A 16228-nucleotide genomic window follows, 5' to 3' on the forward strand; every position below is an offset into this window, starting at 1 on the left:
CTCTCACAGGGGCTGCAACCCAGACTCTGCCTTCACAGGTAGACTTCGACCTCGCCCCTGCCCTCAAATGCCTGGGAGAAAACCCTCCCCCCTCAAAGCTTGAGGACAGGCCCCTCGGGGGCTGCCAGCGGGGCTCATAATCCGAAGATTTATTGTACATTGGCTGGGGGGCAGAGGGGGGCTGGGAGGCAGAAACCAGGAGCTTCCAAACCCTTCTACAATCAAAGCCGCCAGGGGCTCAGTCCAGTGGGGGCTGCAGCACAAGCAGCAGGGACCGCACTTGGAAGGGAGAAAAGGTGAGCTTCAGGCGGTTGTCGCGCAGGGGCAGGTGGCCAGCTGGGTCGCGCTTCTCCAGGAGGTCGCAGCTGGAGAACAGATGGGGCCATGAGGGTCCCACAAAGGACCAGGTCCAACCCCCCACCCCTGCTCGGTGCTCTACTTACAGTACAGCCTCCTGAACCGGCAGTGACGTGTGCAGCCAGCAGTCAACGTGGCTGCCGTGGGCCTCATACAACCTCAGGACCAGGGTGCGGCTCAGGGGGTTGGCTTCAGCCTGGGGAGGGAGGCGGGCGGTGGGCGGGGCCGGGGCGGGCCATTCTCGGGGCCACGCCCCACCCCCGCCCCTGCCCTGTCCCTTGCCTGCTTGACTGTCTCCAGCACCACAGCCGGCGTGGACAGGGAGAAGGCGCTCCAGGAGGCCGCGGGCGCCGGGCCAGGGGCGGGCAGTGCCAGCAGGGGGAAGTTGAGGCTGTAGGCAGCACGGATGACGCCAGCATCCTGGAAGGAGCCTGGGGTGTGGACCGTAAAATGGGGGCTTCCCTCCCACGCCCCTAAAGGGGCAGGGAGGTGTGATGCTGAGGCTTTCCCTACTGACCGTCGGAGAAAAACGGACGCTCGGAGAAGGACAGAAAGGAGCCCAGGCCGCAGGAGGGCCCCACCATCCCCCTCACTCACCCTTGTGCGGCATCAAAGCGTAGGTGAACTCGTGGCGCCCCATATCAGCAGTGGCATCGGGGGCCTTAGGAGCTCTCAAGCTGAGGAGGGGATGGGTTGGAGCTGCTGGAGTTCTGGCTTGGGAAGATCCATGCCCCTGTGCCAGCCCCAGGGCTCCCAGGCACCCCACTCACAGCGAGAGACTGAGGACGTTGCCATGCACGGAGGCACCGTACTTGCAGTCATTGAGCAGGGCCAGCCCAAAGCCACACTCTGACAGATCCATCCAGCGGTGGGCCCACACCTGAAGGACAGACCCAAGACCCACTTGGTGGCCTACACCCCTTCCTGTGCTCCCAGTCTCCAAAGTGCTTCTCACTGGGGTGAGAGCAAGCTCTGGGACCACACTCTACAGGAGACCCTGGGCACCTAGCCTAGCCTCTATGCCTCAGTTTACACATCGGTAGAATAGGGATTAATAGTACTCACCCCACCAAGTCATGAGTATTAAACTAAACAAAGCATTTAGCACAATGTCTGGCACACATGTTAGGAACTAGCAAATGTTGGTCATTGTTATCATCATCATTCTCAACCCACACCACACAACTTGTCTCTCCCCAGCAAGGGATAAGTCCACCTCCCTCACCCACGTCAGACCTCAAAGCGAGCCCAGTCCCAAGAGGTGTTGTAGTGGGTGGGCCGCTGCAGGTGCCCAAACTGGATCTCATAGGTGGCCTGGGGGCTCCGAACACGGGCAGGGAACTCCACCTTCAGGAACTTGTGGGTCTCCTGCCAGTGTACCTGCAGGCGGGGTGGAGGGTGCGGGGGGAAGAGAAGGGAGAGTCACACAGGCCTGGTGCCGGCCACCTCCCCACCAGCTGCATCTGAGGAAGGTACCACGACCCTGCCCCGCTGCTACCTCGGTGTGGAAGCGGACATAGGGGCACCCAACATCCAGCACCACCTCCTGGCTGAGCCGGCTGTTGGGGCTGAGCTGCAGCAGGAACCAGGCACTGCCCCGCAGGCCACCCTCAGTTCCCACTGCCAGGGTCCCTGGCTGGCCCAGCACTGGCTTCCTGTGGGAGGGGTGGGAGGCACTGAGCCAGGGCAGGCTGGAGAGGGTCTTGGGTGGGGCCTGATAGGCCTGCATTCCCACCCCACCCCCACTTCTGCTCCCCACCCCGCACCGTGTCTCTAGGTGGTAGTCCATGACATCCCACGCATCCCAGTACAGGGGAACGTCGTCAAATAGCACAAACTGGTTCCCTGTGGCACCCTCAGCAATGGCCTCCCTGCAAGGACATGGGGATTGTGTTTTACAACTAGATGACCTCGACGTCCCTGGCTGCTTGAGAAGGGGTAGGGCAGGGTGACTAGGCCCAGGAAACAGGGGACTCCTAGCACAGCCTGCCCTCCATGTGTGGGTCCCAGCCTAGAGCCACTGGTGTGCTGCTGTGGGCAGTGTTGTGGCCAGAGGACAGAGAATGGGGTCTGGGATCCACCTGCCAGGCATTGGGAGAGGGTACTGAGGGGTTGGCACCTGCCAGAGGCTACCAAGACCAGGGACGTCAGGCGGCCAGTCGGGTCCAGCCTCACTCGGAGGATGCCGTTGTCCAGAGTCACGGAACCATCAGTCTTGGTGGGAGAGGGAAGCCTTGAGAATGAGTCTGCAGGGGCTTCTCACAACCAGTACCCCTCACCCCACCCCCAACGCCTCCCCACCAGCCCTATAGGCTGGGGGGCCCAGAATCCCCATGTTGTTAGGGAACAGCCCAGGACAGCCCTCGCCCCAATGGGCCCTGCAGGACTCACCTCTTGCACTACGAACACAGGCTGCTGGGGCAGCAGGGGCTGCTGGGAAGTGGGGGCAGGAGCAGGAGCATAGCCCATGCTGGGCACTGTCACCAGCGCTGGAGATGAGGCCTGGGCATCAGCGCAGCCTCCCTGACCTCACAGGAACCTTGCTCAGGGTGGGGTGGGGGTGGGAAGATGTGGGCCCTCTAGCCTGGGTGACTTCCCTCCTCTTGGTCTGCCGCAATAGCAGCCCTCCCCTCGGCTCATACCTAGGGTGTGGGCCCCGCCAGGCCTGGGTAGGGCCAACACTTCCGTGCGCTTCCAGGGTAGCGTGTTGACAATAAGGAGGCCCTCGGGACCTGGCTCTCCGGCACACAGGGCCGCGGCTGCCGCACTGAGCAGTCCATTGCCATGGGAACGGATGTCTGAGGAGAGACTGGCTGGTTAGGGGTGGGGGCCACGGGTCTGGGATGACCTAGGTGTCCCATAGGGGACGCCCTGGCTCTGCCCTGGGTGTTAGAGAACATGGCAGGCCTGTAGTCAGCCTCACCTTCGTAGTGGCTCATGGCATCCTCCACCACCGCCTGGATGCAGCTTCCAGGCACCACGTCATGGAACTGGTTCAGGAGCAGAAGCCTGCCGGGGGCACAAGCAGGGATGACAGAGGCCCTAGGGTGTGGGGGCAAGGAGGGGAAGCAGGAGAAATGAAGGTGGGAGGGGCAGCCACAGAGGTGTCAGAGGGGAGAGGTCGTCAGGTGGGCAGCAGGGGCAGAGGAGAGCTGACCTCCAAAGGTACTGCAGCTGGACTGCTGGGTACAGGAACTGGGTGCACCGGACCAGGGCCAGGCTGCTGAGCAGTTCTGCGTCGTGCAGGATCCGCTCACACTCTCGGTTGCCCTTCTTGATCTGGGTCCCAGGTGGAGCGACCAGTTTGGAGTCTTGTTCAAGTGTTCCAAGACACCTTCCAAAGCCCCCCTCCATGCTCAGAACCCTTGATGGCTTCCCAGGCCTTCCTGAATAAAGCCTCTGTGGGTGACCCGCCCCATATGCCGTCCCCCCTCTTCCCTCAGTCCTGTCTCCTCCAAGCAGCTTTCCTGCCTGACCCAACTCCGGCACTTCTGCAGCCTTGGGAACACAAGCCTCTTCCCCTGGGTCTGGGCTGGGCTCCGTCCACACCCCATGTGTCCCCACCTCAGCCTCTGCGTCTGGCCCCTGACCTGGGCGTGGGTGGTGTAGGTGCCATTGTGCAGTTCCAAGAAGAGCTCCCCGACCCATGTGCACAGCTGGCCCTGATCACTCTCCAGCTCTGAGAAGAGCCGCCCCGGAGAAGACAGCTGTACCCTGAGGAGGTCATGGGCCTGGGTCTCCCCTGCTCTATGCAGCACAGACAAGAAATCCAGCCCCGAGAGAGAGGAACTCTCCCTCTTCAGGGGGCTCCCCAGACACAGAGCTCCCGTGTACATGAAGCCAGGTCTGGAAGCCCCTTCCCACCCTCAGCTTTGTCCCCCACGTTGCCCCCAGGGTAGAAGTTTGGAGAAGCCAATGGTCCAGCTATGGAGCAGGATATGGCCCAGTGGGAGGGTCAGGCCCCGTACATGAGCAGGAGGAAGGGCTCAAGTCGAGGGTCAGGGGTCGCTGAACATGAGCTGAGTTACTGGCTGACCTGGGCAGCCCGTCTGTATTGCACAGCCGCTTCAAGCGGTCCAGCATGGTCTGCGTGGGGCCACCACCCCCATCCCCGAAGCCAAACAGGAAGGCACTGTGGTTGGTCCGTCCCTTGTCCCGGTTGTTGGTCACCGTCTTCAGCACCTGGACAGGTAGGGGCAGGCCAGTGTGGTCAGCCTAGGAGGGACACTCGGCCCTCTCCAACCTGTCCTCCCTCTACCCTGGCCACCGGGTACCCCCTCACCTCCTCCACGCTGCCCTGCATCCCATATGAGTCACCAGGTGGGAAGTGGGCCAGCACACGGGAGCCATCCAGCCCCTCCCAGAGAAAGGTGTGGTGCTGCCGGCAGAGAAGAAAGGGCAGAGGAGTGAGAGACCAGGATCAGGGCAGTGGAAGAGCTAGGCCTTCCTGACCTGGTCCTGTCTCTGCCAGGGAAACCCAGGCCCACTCTGACCCCAAACCCCTTGAGGCCTGCTCACCGGAAAGGTATTCACCAGGTTCCAGCTCAACTTCTGGGTCAGGAAGCGTCTGATGCCACAGCCACGCATGATCTGGGGGAGCTGTGCTGAGTAGCCGAATGTGTCTGGCAGCCAGAACTGCGGGGAAAGGGCCTCTGGAACACGAGACACGGCTCCTGGCGGGGCGGCCCCACCTCAGTCCCTCCTCGCTCCCGGCCCAGCTCCCCTCCCAGGCCCACAGGCATGGCAGCTCCAGCCTACCTCGGAGCACATCTTCCCAAACTCCTGCAGAAAGAAGCTCTGGCCCTGCAGGAACTGCCTCACCATGGCCTCTCCACTGGGAAGGTTCCCATCCTGGCCATAAGGGAAGAGGGAAAGCCGGGTCAGTGACGGGAGGGAAGCAGGCAGCAGCAAGCCCACACCATGCAGAAGCCAGTTGCAGCTGACATAGGGGTTCCATCTCCCTGCTTGAGGCCTGACTGTCCACCTGGCCAGGGGGGGTTCCCGGGACTGGGTCAGCAGACATGAGTGCTTGAAAAGCCCTCCCCTTGGGAGTCCCAGCCCTTGGGAATTCCAGGGGTAACGAGCTTTGTCACAGAGCGGGTGGGAATGGCCTGCAGAAAGCCACCAGCAAAGCTGAGGCGGGCCTAGGCCACAAAGATGAAGCGCCATGACAGCACAGCCTGGGGCTGAGGGCTGCGGAATGACTCACCATCTCCACCCAGGTGCCCCCCACGGGCACAAACTGCCCGCGGCAAGCGCACTCCTGCAGCCGGGTATAGAGGCCAGGGTAGTGGTTCTTCACCCATTCAAGCTGCTGCGCCTGTGGGCCAGAGGGGGCAGGAGCTGGGCCAGGAGCAACAGGGGCCTCACCCAGGACCAAGCCTCTGAGGCCCAGTGGGTGGCTGAGGGTGAGGAGGGGCCCTGACCTCAGGCCTAAGAAGCCCTCAGAGATTCACCTTCTGACCTGAGCTCCAGGGGGCTCCAAGTGCCTGCCCTGACCCCCACGGCTGTCTGTCTGACCTGACCTGGGAGCAGGCGAAGATGAAGGAAGGGTTCCGCTCCATGAGCTGCACAGCTGTCACCCAGCTCCGGGCACATTTCCGCACAGTCTCCTTGAAGGGCCACAGCCAGGCTAGACAGGAAGGGGTCGGGGTGGAGGGAGAGCAGGAAAACCCGAAGCTTCTCACAGAGCCCCAGCCCCACCCCTGCCCCGGCAGCCCAACCAGCCCAACCTGGGCCTCCAGAGAGTCACCCCAGCCCTCTTTCCATCCCAGACCCTTTGTCCTGCACAGCCCCGTGGTACCGTCCTGAGCTGTCACCTCGAATCACTCCTGCAATGTGGAAGGAGAGGATGGGGGAGGGGCAGCAGGGCTATCAGTTCAACTTTACAGGTCAGGAAATGGAGACCCCAGCCCCTGGGACAGCCTGCATCAAAGGCTTAGACACCCCCAGAGAAGATCCTGTGAGAGGCAGCAGTAATCAACCCTTCCCCTGCCCACATGCTGACGAATTTCCCATAACAGCGGGCAGAGCTCACCAAGATGGACCTGCCTGGGTGAGTTGTCCTGCGTGAGGCACTACAGCCTCTCCTGACGTCTAGCCCTCATTCCTTCCTTACCAGCCCAGATCCCCTACAGACTACTAACACCTTGGCATAGCAGAGAAAGCCCGTGTTCCATGGTCTGAAGCTTTAGCTGCCTCAGAATCAGTACCTTGGGGAGCTTGTTAAAACTGAATTTCCCATAAGCCTCACAGATACCACGAAGTCATTAGGTTCAAATGAACTCTCAATCCTCCCCAGGAAACCTCCCCTGCTCTTGAGCCCCCAACTCAATTAACTCCACATCGCTCTTCTCTGAGGACTTGGGTACCCTTGTCAAACTCTTATTCATTCTCACTTAGTTCAAAAGTCACCTCCTCTAGGAAGCCTCTCTTGAATCCCCCCCAACCTAGCTAGATTAAGTGTCTCCTCTGGGTTCCCAGCTCTTCATACTTACTTCCATCACAGCACCAATTGTAGGGGCCTCATTTGTGATCATCAGTCTCTATAATCCTATTCCCAGTATCTGGCATGGGGTCTCATGAGGTGTCAGATTTTGTTGAAAGAATAAGTGAGCCCACAGTCCAGTCCCCTGCCCCATTTTACAGATGGGGAAAACTGAGGTCCAAAAGGGACAAGAAGTTGCTGAGGATCACGTAGTGCTTCTAGGGCAGAGCCAGGGCTTTAATCAGGGCACTCCTGCTTCCCACAGCCAGCTAAGCCAGCTGCCCTACCTGTATCAATGTGGCAGTGCCCTATGGCATGGATGGTGTGTTGGCTTTCACCTCCACGCTGGCCAAAGAACCTGGAGGCCAGGGCCTGGGCCACTGGGAAGGTCTCAGGCTGGGCGGGGTCACACATATTCACCATCTGGTTGGCTGTGTACAGGGCCTGGAAGCTGCGTTGGTTGTCCTCCCCGAGGCCCTGCAGCAGGGTTCCTCTTTAATGCCCTTCTCAAGCTAGCTGAGCCTCCAAAACCACGCCCCAGCTGATATCCCAAGAAGTCTCACCTCCATTCCCGCCACCAAGCCTTTGCTCCCACTAGTCCCCCGCTTAGCACTGTCTCCCCACGCTCCCCTGTACATAGGGAAATCTCTCAACACTCTCCCTATTCTAAATTTCCTGCGTTCCAACTATGTGGCCCCAGAAAAAACCAGCCTTGAGCAGGGCTCTGGAGGTGGTGGGGATGAGGTGGCAGGTACCTTGGCAATGCCCAGCAGCAGCTCCAGATCCACCAGGAGCTTGTACACATCCCGGTGGAACACAGCCAGCTCAGCCCGGCTCACCTGGAACATCTTCTCAGGGTCAGGGGCTGCAATCATGCTCCCCTTCCCGGCCCCCAGGAGCCCATTGCAGGCTACTTCCACATAGAGGGTCAGGCTGTAAGGGTGAGAGGCATCCTCAGGCCAAGGGACCAGCCAAGACCCTGGTGGCTTGAGGAATGAAAATTCAGAAGGTATCCAGCTGACCCTTCCCCATTCACCTCCAGGATTTGCCACCCAGAGAACCTCAAGTGTGTCATGTATGTGTGAGAAGGTCAGTGTGGTTCATGGTGGAAAGACCAGATCAAACCATGTTGTGCTGATGAGGGTTCTGCCTCAGCCAGGGAGAATAAGTAGCCATGTATGGAACCATGTGAATAGTCCTGCTGTTTAGCCTTTTATTTCCAAAGCTGTCTTGGCAAAGCACTGCCTTGGTCTTAAGGAGCCCTGGTAGTGCAGTGATTAAGCGCTCAGGTGCTAACCGAAAGGCTGGTGGGTTTGAACCCACCAGCTGCTCTTCAGGAGAAAGATGTGGCAGTCTGCTCTTGTAAAGATTACAGCATTGGAAACCCTAGGGGGCAATTCCACTCAGTCCTATAGAGTCACCAGGAGTCAGAATTGACTTGACGGCAACAGGTTTTTACAGGCCTTAATCTCTGAACCTTTTTGCACAGTAAAAGCATGTCTGGATCTCAGAGGTCCAACCCATCAGACCAGAGACCACCAGCACTCAGACTCATCAACCACTGCAGAGGAGGCCATTCCTGGGAGCCGTAAGTTATGTTCAAGGTGCTCAAGGGCATGGGGGGCTGTGGTGCTGTTCTACTTAGTCTTCCGAGAACAAGCATGACTTTCTTAGGGAAGCCTTCCCTGGCCCTTCCTTTTCTTCTCCTGACCCCTCTCTCAAGTGTCCTAAGTCCTATATCAAGCTCCCAGTATGGAGCCCTGGTGGTACCATGGTTCAGAGCTCACTGCTAACCCAAAGGTTGGCAGTTTGAATCCACCAGTTGCTCCTTGGAAACCGTATGGGGTATACCGTTCTACTCTGTCCTTCAGGGTCGCTATGAGTCAGAATCAACTCAGTGGCAACAGGTTTGGTTTGGTTTTTTATTTTCTTTCAGAGCCTTCATCAATTTTGTAATGAGTATGTCTGCATCCTGTTATCCAGGACTATGTTATTCACCATCATATTCTTAATTTCTAGAAGCATCTACCATACAATGTTTAATAAATACTATAAAATGCAATAATAGTGTCTAAGAAGAGCTTTAATGGTGTCATAAAATGCCCATGTTGTAATATGGAATGAAAAAAAAACATGATGCAAAATATCAAAGAAATACCATTTAAACTAATAAAAACCACACGTGGAAGAAACACCAAGATGAATGCTGGGATCTTAATGATGTCACCTTTAGGTGGTGGAATAATGGCAGTTATTTATTTTGTGCTTTTCTGCATTTACCACAAGAAGGGAAACATTATTTTTATAGTCAGAAAAAAAATTCTTTTAAAAAATAAATTATGGGATTTGAGGACGGCTGTGCTGGAGGGCGGGGTGGGAGGTTGCTGAGATCACCCTGGACCTCACTCCTCCTGGTCCACTGCTGCCCCATTCCCCACAGCACTGACCCACCAAGGCACAGTGGCTCACTCACTTCCGGGGGTCTCCTTCCCCAAGCCTGTCAGTCAGGATATAGCTGGTCTTCTCCCCTTCCGTGGTCAAACCCTGGTGGGGAGTGGAGTGAGAGTCAGGGTGTGAGGCCTCTCAACTGTTCAGACAAAAGCTGAAGGAGGCCAGGCCCCTCTACCCAGTACTTAGCTCTGGGTCTTCTCCCTAGGCAGGGCCAAGGTTGACAAATCAGGGACCTTTGGTAGCAGGTACCCCCTGCTGGCAATCAATGCCGCCATGCCTACTAAATGATACCTGTTTACCAGCAAAATCCCCCCGGTCTTATGGGTGTCCTGGGCAGGGGTCAGGATCCCTGGACATGGGCTTCCAGTGGCCTCTGAGCTCCTGAATAAATACCTAAAGGACAGTTCCATGAAGTCAGGGCCAGGTTTGCCTCATTCTCTACTACATCCCCATTGCTTGGCCCAGGGCCTGACCCAGGAGACATCTGCCCAGCCCATGGAAGGAAGAAGGGAGGGGCTCTGCCTTCTTTCACAAGAAGAACAACAGCCTTAACCCAGTGGTTGATGAGAAGTGCCAAACGGTGATGAGTTAAGCTTGGGAGTTGGTCTCACATGGAATGGAAGCTGTGTCAATCTGGGCAAGTAAACTAACCTCTATATATTTGGGATTCTTAATCTGTAAATGGGCATAAAGATTATCAGTTATCAAGATTAAATCTGATATGGTTGGATGTATAAACAAGACAGGTAATAGTGGTCATAGCTGGGGAATGGGACAAGGTGATGAGAAGAGATTCATTACTTTAGGAGAAGAGGACTTCAATTTTCACTTCATACCATCCAGAGTTGTTTGAAAAATTTCCCCTATAAGTATTATATACAATAAAAACTAGCTTATTAAAAACTAAAAATAAAAAGTGATATGGTCTGCAACGCCCTTAGCGGTGCACTTGGCACCTAATAGAGGGTTGATAAATGGATTTGTACTTGTATTACTGTACTTGATCAGTCACTATTTTCAATCCAGATTAGGAAGGTGGTCAGTCTGGGGAAGAGCTGGTTTAGCACAAATTATGTTGAGATCCATAACCTCCCATCCAACTTCCGAGTGTGGGAGGAACAAGTTACCCAGGTGTTCAAGTGGCAACTTCCCCAGTCCTGAAATTCTGATACCGCCCTGTAAGCAGGGTCACTCAGCTGTGGCTTCTCCAGAGACCAGGGCTAAAATGTGGCCATACCTGCCCCTGAGGCAGGGATTCTCACCTGGACAGGTTCTCCATCACGCCATACCAGGCCTTCTCCATTACTTTCCCAGCGAAGGTGAACTTCCTGACCCACCCATGCCTCCGGAATGGTCAGTTCCACCCGGAACCAAGAGGTCCACCACCTGCAAGAGAGTGATGGAGATGTGCCTGGAGGTCAAGGCTGTTTCCCAGTGGTGTTGACACACTTCCTTGAATTAAGTGTCAGCAACGAGCTTGGGACCTTCTCCCAAGCATCTGCAAAACAAGGTGCTCCAGGCTCTGAGCCACAAGAAAGGAGCAATGGGGTGGTTGCTGCCAAATGAGGTCAAGAGGCAGAGGTGTCAGGGACACCTAGGGTGCTTGTTCTAAAGGACAGAGACTGGGGAAATGAGGAAGATGAAAACTACCATGAAGGCTGAGGGACTGGGGAGCTAGTCCCAGCAGAGGGTGCGGCTCTGTTCCGTGTGACTCTAGGGCAGAAGGCGGACAATGGAGGTTTGGCCCTCAGAGGTGGTGAGTTCCCAGTGCTTCTGCAGGTTAGCAAGCCTGGTGGGGGCCCTTCCCTTTGGTCCACCGTGCCCGCCCTCCCTCTGGGCGTTACCCACGTGGGTCCGAAGCGGTCGCCGACCTGCGCCGGGCGGAAGTCCTGCTGGACAGCCTGCTGGTAGGGAAGCCTCTCAGGCGTCAGGAAGCTGGAGAGTGCTGCCACGGGACAGCTGTCCCTGTAGAGTCTGCGGGGAAGGGCCGGTGGGCGTGCGCTCGAGGCTGCCCCCTTTCCACCCGCGGGCCGGCCGGTGGGAGAGGACATGCGTTCCCTCGATCCAGCGGCCAGAGAGGTGCCCAGCAGTCCCGCAGCGCAGCACACCCTTCCCCTGCCCTCCGAGGCCCCTGCCCTGTCCCCGGCGGGCACTTTACACCGTGGCCCCGGTGGCCGTGGCTTGGGTTTCCCCCCGGAAGAGAAGGCTGAGGTGTGCGGATGCGGTCGGGCGGCTCCCCGGGAGAGGGGGCGCACCTGCCGCGGAGGTTACAGTCGGTAAAGTAGAGAGGCGACACGAACTTCTCCACCCGTTCCAGCGTGGTGCGCCAGTGCTTGAGAGCCGGCGCCGCCGCCATCGCCGCGCGGCCACTCCTCTCCCCGGAAGTCCCCTTTGCGCGGCCGGCGCGGTCTACCGTCCTCAACCAAAGGTTCCGGCGTCCGCAGAGCGCCTTCCGCCCCAGGCACCTTTTCTTGGAACACCGACGACTCTCGGAAGCACAGCTGCTCTGAGCTGAGCAGGGGCGGGGAGGGGGCTAGCTGAAAGGTAAAGGGCGCGGTTTCGAGGTTCTCCTCTGCCACGTCCGAGCTAGTGGGCCGCTGTCATTGAAACGGGAAGTTGGCGTTCAGATTCCCGAAGGTCTCAGGACAGCAGCATGGGACCTATTAGGGGGAGTTTTGGCTGCGGCAGCACCAGCTCATGCCCGGCATCTGCAGCAGCAAGCGGGAAGCCCCTTCCCCTCAGCCCAGCCTGAGCCCTGGCTCTGGCCATCTCCGTGGACACAGAAACTGGCGTCTGCTTAAAGCGAGGAGGGCTGGGCGGTCCGGGTCGGGGGGTGCTCTCACGCTGATCAGATCTGCCACCAGGTGATCCCGGCTTTCTCTATGACATGTTGTATGTTAAGTATATCCTTAACTTGTTCCTCACCATAAACTCTGGAAAGACTTTGATTTGAGAAGGCAGATCAGTCACAGCACTTAGGATCCCAGTAGAATGTACTTCACCACAGAGCCCTGAAGATAAGCCTCCAGGGAAATCATAATGGTAGAAACAGACCTCCAGTTTCAACCGGAAGTTACCCCAATAGTTCATTAGCAGCTCTGTGCTCTTCCTCCTCGGCCTGCTAGGGAGTCCTTGTTTAAAATCATTAGGAAGAAAAATATACACAACATAAGCCCTGATATTTTAATGGAAATACTGACCAAGTTTACAACATTTCAAATGCAAATCACACAGGAAGGTTAAGTACAGAATACAAAACGTGATTTAAAATAAAGATAACTTTCTGCTATAATACAGGCTGGGTTTATTAGAGCTTGGAGCTCAGATGTCAGACAGCAGGAAGGATGAAAAATGCTACCTATGAAAACCCTAGCTGCTGATGAAGCTCCCCCTTCTGTTGGTTGCACTGGTGGGTTGGGGTTTTGAACTGCCCTGAAACCCCATCCTGACTTGGCAAACAAACGCTCTGGACGTAATACTGCCAGGGCAGCAATAGCTGGCTTGCCCCTGGCCAGGCCCCATCAACTTCCCACATGGCTCCAGGTCAACATGATCCTTCTAGAGGGATCAGAGGAGTGTAGATGAGTTATTGCTAGAACATCTGAGGATCAGTACTCATCACTCCACCCCCAGGTTGGGCACCTCCCCGGCTTTGCCCTGTAATCTCCTCCTCCCATCTGGCTGGCTCTTCTTGCCACCCTACACTCTTTTCCTACATGAGTCTTCTGTCCTACATGAAAAAGAAGAAAAAAGCCTAAGATCACAGAGCTGTCTACCATGTGTTTTGAGAATCCAGGTGCCAATTTTTTTCTTTTTGGTGGTGGTGGTAATTTTTAATTAAAAAGCAAACAAACAGAAAACACCATTGGTTACTTTACAACTCTGACTAGGGCAACTGTTGCTGGAGAGAAGTCCACCAGAGTGCTGGGAGGGGTTCCAGTTGGTCTTTGCTCAGAAAGTCTGGGCTGACCACATACACACATCCTCACCATTTGTATTAAATGCCTGCCAGTTTAAATTTATGTAGTTAAAAATATATATGTATATATATCTCATTTGCAGTTGCTAATGAAATGTATCAAATCCTCTCCCTCCCAACCCCATTTATACCATACACCTTATACACACTTGTTTCAAATACTGGTTTGGTATTTAAGATGTTCACTCCTATTCCCAATAAGGGTAAGAAAAAATATATAGAAATACAAACTATGTAGCTTGACAACTTACCCAAATATAAAGGATTTTCAAAACAGTTAAACAAGGAAAAAAAAACATGTACTAAAAGAATGATGTATTCTGTTTTTAAAATCTGGAGTACCTTGATTTGGGACAAGTGCAAGTAACAGTTAACCACTTAAAGTAAACTCCTGTTTGTATCCTGGATAAGGAGTTGAAGCCCCAAATCCCTGCTTCATGATAGTTCTCTGGTGAGGACAAGGGACTTGGGCTGAGAAGTTATTCCTTAAGTAAGAACCAAGCTTTATTTATTTACAAAAAAAAAAAAAAGTTGAGGGTGAGAAGGAAGAAGACAAGTTTTACACAAAAGTACTACAACGGTAACTCCCTTTGGTAAAAAGTGTAATAAATGTCTTGTACATCTGTTCATAGGTACTAAATCTGAAGCCACATAGTACTATGGTACACAAGAAGCTAGAGCAGTTATGCTAGCACATCAAATCATATTTCTTTTAATAAAAAATTGACAGTATGTACATTATTTACAAAAAAAAAGTTAAAATTGTGTGTGTGTGTGTGCAGGTCAGAGAGTAAAGCTGGTGGATGGCACTAGGGTAGACTAGTAAAGAAGCAGGTACAAAACAGTTCCACGGGAGCTAAAAAGGACGACTGAGTTGAACTTGTCGAGGTTGAGAACCAGAGAGAGAAAAGGGTGGTCAGCAAAAGATTCGTCAGGAATCAAATCCACAAGATGATCAATCCCAGAGCCAAACTGCAGGTCCCAGATAAAACCTAATGGGTGATCTAGGTGTGCTTGAGTGACCAGAAAAAAAAAAAAAAAATTAAAAATCCAGTTTGTTTTTTCCTTTTGAGGGGAAGGGGAAGGCGCAGTGACCATCAGGAGTTACAATCCATTTGCGCTTCAAATCCTTCCCCAGTCTTTGTAAATGCACTCTCATCCGGTCAAAGTGTGAACAGCAGCCGGTTCCCTCACTGAAGGTCAGGCCACAGGAGACTCCAGTCTCAGCTCTGCTAGTGTGTGCAAGCAAGCAGCATGTCTCTGTGCTTGCAGGGACCTCCTTCCCCTCCAGGGCAGGCGAGTGCCCAAAACCCCTCAGGAAAAGTTCCAGCTCTGGCTTTGTAAGGTATCCACGTTCCTCATATGTAGCCCACTTGGTACCAGGTTGCACCAGCCACACAAAGATCAGGTGGCCATGTCCCAGAGAGGCCCAGTGAGGCTTGAAAGGCATCTTCCTTGTTTCTCCAGTGTGAGTGAGTGCACATGCCCACACACACACTCCCCCCTCAGGTTATCTGCTCTGGCTTTGCAGTTACGGGGCTTTGAATACTGTGCCGTATTTGACACGGTACTTGTTAATGCTCACAAAGTGCAGGGTCTCTGTGTCACAGGTGGTGGTACAGGGCACCAGGCCCTCCAGCCCCTCACCCATGAGCCACTTGCTGGTCTCCGCTGCCATTTCACGGGGCACGTGCTCCTTGGTCCATTTATCTACCCAGGCCTGGAACCTCTGATGTAACCGCTTGCTTACCCGCTCATGGGACTGCAAAACAGAAAAAGAAAATACAACTTGAACTAGGACCCAAAAAGCCTTCAAATACAAAGTCCAATTTTCTCCTAAAGGAGGAAAGATGTGGGCTCAAGTTTCAGATACCACTAGGCAGTAGAAAAAGGCAACAGGGAGTCTCTGTTTAAAGAGGAGAATTGAAAGCGTTAAGAATATGAAACGTGAGGAGATGGAAAGCTGCAACACCCCAAACCAAAGGCCAAAACAGGCTCTGTGCAAACTAGCACAGTGCTGTTCAATTTTGGCAGGCAGCAGAATCACCAGATCCCACCAATCGGCATTTTACATTGGTGACCCAAGCTGATTCTAATGCACCCCACAGAGTGACACAACAAGCCACAGCTGTTGGTCATTTCTGTCAGCGTGGAGATCTAGTTATCGGTAAGAAAGTGCAAAGAAAGGGCTTCAAAATTTACTGTCCCTTTCACCACAGTACCTCGCTCGGCTCAGCAGAGTGCCGGGCACAGCAGATCTCCAACGGACGTTTCCATTCCCACCTATGCACCAGTAAATGTTTATTGGTGCCCACACACAAGGTAGGAACTAGGTGAGGTCCAGGTCCCCAAAGAATGTGAACCAGAGAATGCGGACATACAATAACACCCAGCAGTTGCTTTCAGTGCCGTGAGAGAAGTGCACTGAACTGCCCACCCAGCATCTCCTACTTGAATGTTTTACAGGCCTTTCCAACGAAACCAGTTCAAAACAGTTCTTGATCTGCCCCCCGAACCTGGCCCTTCCTATCAACAGATGTACCCTCAAACTTCCATTTACTAAAGCAAAAACAAAACACAAACCTAGGCATCATCTTTGATGCGCTTTCTCTTACCTCCCCACATCAGATCTATCGCCATAGCCTGTCAATTACATCTCTACATCATATCTACAGTCTGTTCAACTCTACAATTCCATGCTACCACGGTAGTCCAGGTCACCATCACCTCTCATCTCTGCTCTTCCAACTTTGCATCCCTCACACCTACTTTCCTTAGAGCAGTGCAAGCCATCTTTATCAACAATGTACCTCAAACAAAATCCAAGCCACAGCCTACAAGGCCAAGGGATGTGGCCTTTGCCCACCTTTCTATCCTCACTCATCCCAGGTTTCCCCGTAGCTCTACACTTGGCTTTATTAGTTTCTCCAACATGCCAAGTCCTTTTCTTCCTC

The 16228-nt window shown here is 54.5% G+C and overlaps 2 protein-coding genes across 6 annotated transcripts in view; both read right to left on the reverse strand.

The window, feature by feature from the left end:
* Positions 1-104: 104 nt before the first annotated feature.
* Positions 105-11892, reverse strand: MAN2C1 (mannosidase alpha class 2C member 1). 3 transcript variants are annotated; one of them, XM_049852661.1, is made up of 26 exons: positions 11551-11892; positions 11144-11269; positions 10558-10681; positions 9318-9388; positions 7600-7777; positions 7132-7321; positions 5883-5989; positions 5567-5677; positions 5116-5208; positions 4876-4992; positions 4640-4735; positions 4394-4539; positions 3948-4071; positions 3515-3636; positions 3281-3366; positions 3000-3155; positions 2749-2859; positions 2477-2612; positions 2124-2228; positions 1856-2012; positions 1594-1737; positions 1128-1237; positions 955-1034; positions 640-788; positions 444-553; positions 105-365 (listed from the first exon to the last, which is right to left on the reverse strand). In XM_049852661.1, the coding sequence occupies exons 1-26, from the start codon at positions 11649-11651 to the stop codon at positions 239-241; spliced, it is 3177 nt and encodes a 1058-aa protein (XP_049708618.1). In that variant the 5' UTR covers positions 11652-11892; the 3' UTR covers positions 105-238. The 3 variants fall into 3 exon arrangements, with proteins under 3 accessions (XP_049708618.1, XP_049708616.1, XP_049708617.1); XM_049852659.1 differs by having other exon boundaries at positions 2477-2571; positions 2749-2846; positions 3281-3399; positions 11551-11891; XM_049852660.1 differs by having other exon boundaries at positions 2477-2571; positions 2749-2846; positions 11551-11889.
* Positions 11893-12452: 560 nt separating this feature from the next.
* Positions 12453-16228, reverse strand: part of SIN3A (SIN3 transcription regulator family member A) — a 72886-nt gene continuing 69110 nt past the window's right edge. For all 3 annotated transcript variants that reach the window (XM_049852658.1, XM_049852657.1, XM_049852656.1), the window contains one exon: positions 12453-15036. In XM_049852658.1, coding sequence (XP_049708615.1) covers positions 14806-15036 — 231 coding nt within the window. In that variant the 3' untranslated portion in view covers positions 12453-14805. The remainder of the gene's footprint in view (positions 15037-16228) is intronic.

Source organism: Elephas maximus, chromosome 13, assembly GCF_024166365.1.
Source record: "Elephas maximus indicus isolate mEleMax1 chromosome 13, mEleMax1 primary haplotype, whole genome shotgun sequence".
NCBI classification, from domain to species: domain Eukaryota; kingdom Metazoa; phylum Chordata; class Mammalia; order Proboscidea; family Elephantidae; genus Elephas; species Elephas maximus.